The sequence below is a fragment of the Umbelopsis ramanniana genome (assembly GCF_025399195.1).
Source record: "Umbelopsis ramanniana AG unplaced genomic scaffold K450scaffold_2, whole genome shotgun sequence".
Lineage (NCBI taxonomy): Eukaryota > Fungi > Mucoromycota > Umbelopsidomycetes > Umbelopsidales > Umbelopsidaceae > Umbelopsis > Umbelopsis ramanniana.
In genome coordinates, this window is record NW_026252088.1 from 766,627 (window position 1) to 775,359 (window position 8,733).

The 8,733-nt window shown below is 41.8% G+C and overlaps 4 protein-coding genes across 4 annotated transcripts; 2 read left to right on the top strand and 2 right to left on the bottom strand.

Annotated features, from left to right (window-relative positions):
• Window positions 1-281: 281 nt before the first annotated feature.
• Window positions 282-2,066, bottom strand: K450DRAFT_219836 (uncharacterized protein). The gene has a single exon (XM_051585435.1). It carries the CDS (start codon window positions 1,806-1,808, stop codon window positions 342-344), a length of 1,467 nt encoding a protein of 488 aa, XP_051449437.1. The 5' UTR covers window positions 1,809-2,066; the 3' UTR covers window positions 282-341.
• Window positions 1,915-3,728, top strand: K450DRAFT_219840 (uncharacterized protein). Its single transcript, XM_051585436.1, has 2 exons — window positions 1,915-2,001; window positions 2,089-3,728. Exon 2 carries the CDS (start codon window positions 2,146-2,148, stop codon window positions 3,658-3,660), a length of 1,515 nt encoding a protein of 504 aa, XP_051449438.1. The 5' UTR covers window positions 1,915-2,001; window positions 2,089-2,145; the 3' UTR covers window positions 3,661-3,728.
• Window positions 3,729-7,277: 3,549 nt separating this feature from the next.
• K450DRAFT_219844 (uncharacterized protein) lies at window positions 7,278-8,035 on the top strand (the record flags this gene model as incomplete). The annotated part of the gene is made up of 2 exons (XM_051585437.1): window positions 7,278-7,350; window positions 7,407-8,035. 2 exons carry the CDS (start codon window positions 7,278-7,280, stop codon window positions 8,033-8,035), a joined length of 702 nt encoding a protein of 233 aa, XP_051449439.1.
• Window positions 8,036-8,153: 118 nt separating this feature from the next.
• Window positions 8,154-8,733, bottom strand: K450DRAFT_219845 (uncharacterized protein). Its single transcript, XM_051585438.1, has one exon. The coding sequence runs from the start codon at window positions 8,647-8,649 to the stop codon at window positions 8,380-8,382; it is 270 nt and encodes an 89-aa protein (XP_051449440.1). The 5' UTR covers window positions 8,650-8,733; the 3' UTR covers window positions 8,154-8,379.

Here is an 8,733-nt window from a genome sequence, read left to right on the forward strand (position 1 = left end):
CTATTTCGAAGTCGTCTGCTTCTTAGCGTGTGTTGTGAAAGTTGCATTGACAATGCCACAAGTAAAAATAAAACAAAGTTCATGAAATGGCTTTAATTTTGGATCAACTGATATCATTTTCTGAACCGAATATCCCCAGCATGTTTGCTGCTTTAAATAGGCAAAAATGACTTCAATAAAAACTAGTCGATTTTCGAGATGTATGGCACAGTAACCGAATCCTACGCCACGCTAGAAGACGATTAAACATCCTAAGGAATACATATTTTATTTATGCTACTCTCAGAAAAATATTCAGGTAAATACGCTATAACTATTGATTACGTTAAAAGGTTTCGATATTAATTGGTGGACTTCTCATCCACTCCTCCAACAGCTTTCTCTTCAGATCCTTCGGTATACTTGGTATTGTCATCAATAAGATGTACGGATTGATCGCCAAAAAGCTCGCCAATTTGTTCCAACGTCTTTCCTTTGGTTTCAGGAAACAGGAATAGGAAACAGGTGCCAGCGATTAGATTGAAAACCATAAAGGCATAGAAGTAACGATAGCCAACTGCTTCTAGAGCAATGGGAGACACTTGAGCGAATACGACGTTGAATACCCAATTTGTAACAGTGGAAAGGGAGTTGCCTCTTTGACGAATTTCAGTGGGGAAGATTTCAGCTGGGTATACCCATGAATTGATACCAAGTGGAGTGAAGAAGAAGGATATAAGGAAGTTCATGGCAACACTTGCACGAAGCGCATTGTGATTAGTAGTGGTGCTAGGATCAATTGTTTGACTGAGTACAGCATTGATTAAGAGACAAGCCGCCATACCATAGCAACTGACTACCAGGGGCTTAATACGGCCAATGCCTTCCAAGAGCCATAGGCCAACAGTACACCAAACTACAGAGAGAGCACCAGAAATACCAATAATCATGAGTGATGTTTGAGTGTCAATTTGTAAGGCAGAATAGATTTTTGGGCCATAATAATTGATCACGTTGATGCCTGATGTTTGTGTAGCCAGTTGAATGCCACAAGCAAGGGCCAGACGCCTGCGCCAGGATTTCTTTGCAAACAAACCGGACCACGATTTCACAGCTAGCTTGCGGTCCAGCTCAATCGCTTCACAGATTTCCCTATATTCCAGATCGAGGAATTCTTGATTGCTACCGTTGTAATGCAACTTGTGGAGTACTTCTTTTGCTTCTTCATTTCGGTCCTTCTCACAAAGCCATCTTGGAGATTCCAGCTGAAATAGAATACCAACAGCTAAGATGACAGCAGGAATGCACTGAAATGCAAGTGGGAAACGCCATTGGAAATCCGAATCAGCGAAGCTGCTTCCATAACCGATCCATTGGGCAGCGAAGTAGCCCCAGCTAAGCATCCATTGTTGTAAACCAGTCATAGCACCACGCCAGGCGGGAGGAGCAACCTCAGAGCAATAAACCGGGTTAGCAGTAGAGAGAATACCAATGGCAATACCAGCAATGAGACGACCAGCAATCAGCATACCAATGCTGGTGCAACCAGCTTGCAAGGCACATCCAAAAGTGACAATGACAGCACCAACGAAGATCGATTTGGTACGTCCGAGACGATCGCCCATGTAGTAGAGAAGAAGACTTCCAATGACAGCACCACCAGTATATGAAGAAACGATGCCTCCTTGCTCAGCAGAGGAAGGTGAGCTGAAGCGTTCAACAAAATGTCCCTGTGCGATGACATTTGTGATAACACCACTGTCATAACCAAACAGGAAGGAGCCAACGCATGCGAAGACCGCAGTAAACAGGGAACGACGAAGACCCATTGGATTGGTTTGCGTTGATACTTTGTTTTTGTGTATGAATAGTGTGCTCCAAGGTAACTACTTTTATAACTTTTATGAGATAGAAAGGGAGGCGCTCATTCCCCACATTTTTTCAACAATTGCGGGGAAGTCACATTCACGAAGTTGTCTAAATCCCGATTTTGAGCGCCAAATGGCGGTCAGTTAGCCGCAGGTAGCCGCTATTTTCCCATCATTATCCACCCCACAAAGTTTTTGTTAATTAATCAATACCCCGCCAACGCTTTATTTATTCAGTAAGCTCGTCCTCCGTTCTCCACAATTCACAAGCGCTTTCTATCTTTTCCCCACAAGTGCAATGGCTCCAGCCGAAACCGTCCAAATTCCCTTCCTTACGGCTGCTGAAGCTCTGACTCCAAAGTTAAGTTACACGGAAGAAAGACCGAAAGATGTGGTTACCTTCGTTCCGGATGACAAGGCATTTTTGAGACACACAAAAGTGGTACAATACAACGCAAGTAGGCTCGAAGATAAGTGGTTCTCCTCAGGAGATGAGTTTATCGTGGACTTTGGAGGTCATCGTACTGGTTATCTCTCGTTCTATCTCGACGCACAAGGTGAAAATGTGGATTGCCCGGCGAGATTAAGGCTAACTTTCGGAGAAGTCCCTGGCGATGTTGTTGAAGATTTTTACCCGTCAAAATCGTGGATTAGCACTTCTTGGTTCCCTCATGAAGAAGCCAAGATAGATGAGCTGCCTGGACAAGTGAATATACCGCGACGGCATGCATTCCGATATGTGCGAGTGCAGGTGCTTGAAGTATCTAGCAAGTTCAAGATATGTTTTCGCAAAATTAAATGCTATGCAGTGACCAGTGCATGCAAAAAAGTTGCGCCGGTCGAAGGATGTGACTTCAACCTCATTGATACCGTTGGTCTGAGAACTTTGCGGGACTGTATGCAGACGGTATTTGAGGATGGTCCGCGTAGAGATAGACGCTTATGGCTAGGGGATCTTCGCCTTCAAGCTTTGGTGAACTATGTCACATTTCAAAATAACGACCTGGTGAAGCGCTGCCTGTATCTCTTTGCAGGACTTCGCATGGATCAAAAGGTCATGGCCAGTCTGTACGAACGACCAGAGCCACGAGTTTCGGGTGACTATATTCTGGATTACGAGCTCCTGTTTGTGGTCACATTACTGGAATACGTTGAAGCAACAAATGACATTTCTACAGGGAGAGAACTCTTTGGTATATGTCAAAATATCTTGGAAAGAAATCATCAAGAATACATCAAGGACGGAATCTTTCAGATGAAGCCAGGTGTCTGGTATTTCATTGACTGGCATGACGATTTGGATAGATTTGCCAGCATGCAAGCTGTATTTGTGATAGCATTCAAGGCAGCGCAAAGTCTGGCCAACAAGTTAGATATTGGCGTCGATTACACTGAGGATATTCGACTGCTCTCAGAAGGTTCCTTAGCACTTTACGATGAAGACAAGGGAATATTTTTATCAAATGGGCAAATATCTTGGGCATCTCAAGCTTGGATGGGATTGGCTCATGTTTTACCTCAAGAACAACATGTTCGAGCCATTCAAATCGCTATGCAAAATCCTAATGCTATCAGAGCAAATACTCCGTATTGTTATCATTATGTTCTGGAAGCACTGTTTAAAAACGGAGCAAGAGACGCATGTCTTGCGCTCGCCAAGGACTATTTTGGTGGAATGGTAGACAGAGGCGCAGATACCTATTGGGAAGCATATAGGGAAGATGATTCTACGTTTAGTCCTTACGACGATCATCATAACAATAGTTTTTGCCATGCTTGGAGCTGTACTGTGAGCTGGTTTTTGCGCTTATGAACATTAGAACAAAGTTATCATAATACTTTATTATTACTTTACACATGTACCAGTACTGTTGCTATACAAATGAATAATACAATAAATGAAACCGAAAAATAATAATGACTTTAATATATTTCACAAGACCAGCTTTTTAAGTATGAACATTCATGCCTGCTTCTGTTGCATCTGAATCAAAAATAAACAAATCTTGTGGATATCCAGTAGATGGGTCCGCTGATAACAACCATGAGAGAGCCTGTTCAACGATTCTGTGATTGCTGTTGTCATCATTGTTTTGTTGACTGAGATTAGTAGCCGGGGTGATTTGGTCACGTCGGATTTCCGGGTAGCTTGGCAGCGCTTCCATAGGCTCATCTCTCCGATCTTCATCCATATACGTTGTATGGTGCAATAGAAATTTCACCAACCACCGATCCATTCGCCAGGTGTTTTGATATGATGTTAAGCAAGCAGCTTCAAACACTCTTAATCTTGCAGCTGATACATCCACAGCGGGCCACAGTCGTCTTAAGGTCATGATGTGCTCAAAGTTGGTATCAAGGTCATCCTTTGCTTGCTTTGCTGCTTTCCCCTCTCCATACAACAGTGTATGTAAGTGTACGGAAGAGCTGATGACTAAGATATGAGCGACAACAGAGTATAAAAGCCTGCAGTTGGGTATCTTATTCGACCAGCGGATGATTTCTGAGATTTTGGATGCGTGATACTCCAGCTGATCAGCGTATTCCCTACTTTGTGAGTCTGCGTACGACAAGAATTGATACAATAGGACGACATAATTGTAGTGAAAGGATAGGTGTGTGCCGAGAAAGATTGCTCCATAAGACAGACTACTCTGTAGATAGACATTTTGCGTATTGAAAGCAAAGTTTGGGGGCAAGCTATCTTGCCAATTCTGCAAGTCCATAGCGATCTCATCGATCCTGCTCAGTGATGCTTCTGGACTCGTTGGATTGTATAAGACTGCGAGCTGGTGGGTATGAATTGACGACGCTATATCATGTAAATCACGGTTAGGAGCCCATATTCCTAAGGTGTATTCCTTCCTTGGTGTATCGCTTGTTAGTTGAAGGAAGTCTACGTCAGGCATGGGCTTTCTAGCTGGCTGGCGATCAGTTGTATATTCAAAACCAGTAATTCTCGGAATGCGGTTACCGAGAGCACTCCATCTATCGGCAGCAAACAGTATACTCCACGCACGTCGCAATGTTTCATCTTGAACGGCATCCCCTGTGTCGGGTTCTTCTTGAAGATGCAACAAGTGCCCAATTCGAATCGCTACCCCAACGTAAACAGCTTCTTGTTCCACCAAGTTGTAACCAGAGCAATAATGTGAGATCAGCATACATCCGTGGATGGTATCGACGCTTATTTCGTCAATATCAATTTTCAGAAGCCTTGCACCAATAGCATAATAGTTTGCTCCTCGGTCTCTTGGGTCGATATTTTGCAAAGTTGGATCTGAAGAGAACCTTGCAGCCAGTGCAGCTATTGCGTAAAGAAGATAGCTCTTTATCTTTCCTTGATGAAAAAGCATCATAAACGTTGGTTTATGAAATATAGTTAGAACTGGGTCGTGTATAAATCGAAAGAAAAGCTTGACAAAATGTTCCAACAATGGATCGTTGTAAATGTCCTTGCCACCGTCCAATTGCTGAAGCTCGACAATCCTAGGGTTCGTCTTCCCAACCTCTTCAACGTAAGCAGAGCATGTCTGACCAATCTGCAAACATAACTTGCAAGGTTTTCGTCGTTCCCTTATGCATTTTCGCTTTCGAGATTTACAATGGCGGCAAGCTGTATTTCGAGGTCTTCGTTCCACTTCCATGGCTGAAAGAGGAGTCCATAAAAAAAAAATGTGGGGAGAAAATTGCCTTCAATCGAACCCCGGAGATGAAATTCAAGTCTGCCAATTCCTCAGGTCTCAGATTCAAAACAGGCTTGAAATCAACAACGTTTCAATCGTTCAGGTTCAAATCTTGCAAACGGAATGCACACATTTTATCACTCGAATATGGCGATCAACATAAAATTTATACACCCCACGATTGATGCACCTGTCTTTTCAATTATCAGTTTTATTTGATTCAAGATCTCTGAAAAGTGTTCACTCATATTGGAAATTTTCACGTTTTGCAGCGAACGAAACAAATGATGATTCAAATAGCTATAAAACATGAGCTATGTAGTGCGAAATGGCGAGAAATATGTTGCTGTAGACGAAGTATCAAAGGCTAAAGTGTGGTTGTTGTTTATCTATCATCAGTAGTTGTTGTAGCATCAGTGGTGGGTGGTGGCTGTTGGAGTCTAATCTTTTCAGGGCGTGCAAATTCCGGTTGACCTGTGTGCCCAGTCGTCTTCCATATGAGCGTTGATAGTATGAGATCTCTCTAAATACATCAAAATCCCATCTCAACTGTAGGCGGTCAAAGAGGTATTCCAAGCTAAAACAACTTTAGCAGAGATGTCCCTTACGAACGTGTGGCCGTTATGAAGTGCCGCCGAATGTTTCTCTCCGGGAAAGGAAGGTTGTATCGGATGCTTTTCCTGGCATAAACGGCTCTTCCTCGAAGAAATTGAGCTAAAATTTCCGTAGGGCCGATTGTTGGCAAAATTTGTAAAGTTAACACTTTCAACAACGTTAGACACTGGTAGTAGTTTTTACAATAATAGTTGGTTGGAGTATTTTACTAACCTTCAGGGCTCTCATCACTGAAAATAAGTTGTCCTGAAGTCATACTAACTTCAATAAGGTGGTACCTTGGTCAAGAAGTATTCTTTTTTAAAAAAAAAGATAAGAGAGAAAAAAACTTGATTGAAGACACTTAGGGTGTTGAGCTAACACTTGCGCAATTACTGACAGTGCCATCTCTTTCTTTTGGATGGGTAAAAGCAATGTCCCGAAACTACCTTATCAATCTACGTTATACTATGGAGAAATGCTTCGAATTTGATAAAGGATATCAGTGAAACATCATCACGGCTGATTAAACCCTTTGATTTTAGAATGCTGAGAGTTATGGTCTACACACGCACAATAACTGACAGTTACATTCATATCTACTAGATGTTAATATATCCACCGAATACCATGTTTCTTTTCAGCATTCATCTATAATGGAGACATCATTGGTCGGAACCTAATTAAGCATATCTGCGGACCATGGTCGCGGCTGATAAAAAAATTAATATTGGTATTCGACGAAGGTAATCTGGACATACAGCTCAAGAAAAGAGAAGCCCATATGTTGAGGGAGGAGTATGAAGTGTTGTGGATCTAAGATCTTCACCAGCACAAAGCTTTGCAATGTTTTGTGCTGTACGATGGCAAGTTGGGATTCAATAACAGATAATAATGCTAATGAAAAGTTTAACAGCATCCACGCATGTATCCAACCTTCTTTCTCGGCATTCCATTAATTTTCTTTACTTTTAGTATTGATGGGTATACACCGAACGGTAATACGGTAGTTTATCTCTGGTATTCCATTATTTTCGTCTTAAAATACACGATTCAGGAGTATAAATATCAGGGCTACAATACAGAGGACTTGCCTTCAGTCTCCAAGTACACAAGCAGTCGTTTACAAACAAAAAAGCCTTAACTCAAAATGCGCATCACCTACAACTTTGCCACTGCCCTTGTTGGTTTTTTGTCGATCGCAAGCTATGCTTCGGCTGCAAGTATGTAATAAAACTAATTTGACGGCGTTAGACGAAAAGATAATAACCACCTTCAGTAGAAGATTACAATCGTTTAAATATATCGGAGGCAGCTGTTCTCTTCATTGATCACCAAGTAGGACTATTCAATTTGGTTCAAGACACTAGCCCAGATTCTTTCAAGAACACTATTTTAGCTGTCGGTGACACTGCAAAATTCTTCGACTTGAAAGTAGTCCTGACCACATCTCGCGAAGATGGTCCAAATGGTCCTATGATGCCAGAACTCAAAGCCAAATTTCCAAATGCGCCTTATGTTGCTAGACCAGGACAAATTAACGCTTGGGATGATCCAGAATTTGTTAAAGCCGTAGAAGCTACCGGAAAGAAACAGCTCATCATATCCGGTATCGTTACAGATGTATGCGTAACATTTGTTTCCTTATCTGCCAAGGCTGCTGGTTATGAAGTCTTTGTGGTTACCGATGCTTCCGGTACATTTAATGAAGCCATCAGAGATGCCTCATGGTTAAGAATGGAAGCTGGTGGAATTCAACTCATGAACTGGTTTGCCGTTGCCTGTGAGTTAGCTCGCGATTGGCGAATGGATCTTGAAGGTCTTGCAAACTTGTTCGGCTCCCACATGCCAAATTATAAGGCATTTATGGACGGATACAACGGAGCCGTCGCCTCAGCTAAGAAATAGGGGTTAAACCAGAATTTTTAACAGTATTCAATAAAGAGATCAACAATTATTCCATTATTCAAGGTATTACCATCAGCTCTGGCTTTAGCTTACTTATGGAATTTCAATTTTATGTTTTGGTGTTTACATTTTGCATTCTAGACACAATGAGCTAAGTTTGAAAGCGTCTTTACATTACTGTCTGCAAATTTGTATTTCTGAACGATAATTCGTCGAAACCATTGACAATATGAGGTATGTTTCTCTAATTTGCTAGGCGTTAACACTCTTCATAGTAGATATGGTTCTGAGGATGGGTGCTTTCATTTTTTCATAAACGAGCATCTTTAGCCGGTATTTTGAATTCATTTGTTGTATGCGAGCATAAAGTAGAGTATCACTTGGCAGTCGACATGAAGCAGTTCACTATAGCTTAGTTGCCTTGTAAATTTGCCTTTAATGGAAATGTACGTATTTATGTCATAAAAACAAATGGTATACATCTTGCTGTATCTTTTACACCAAATGCTCAAATCGGCTATCCATGGCAACAGCAGTATACTGGAGAGCGCGTAGATGTCGCAGACCAAGTTTGAGTCTATATAACTTAAGCATTCACCGGAAAAAATTAACATTAATGCTCGCCACTAAGGTTGATGTCATCATCCATAACCGAAAGTCAACTTACCTGGTCCTGGCGTTCAAATGAGCTATCACTG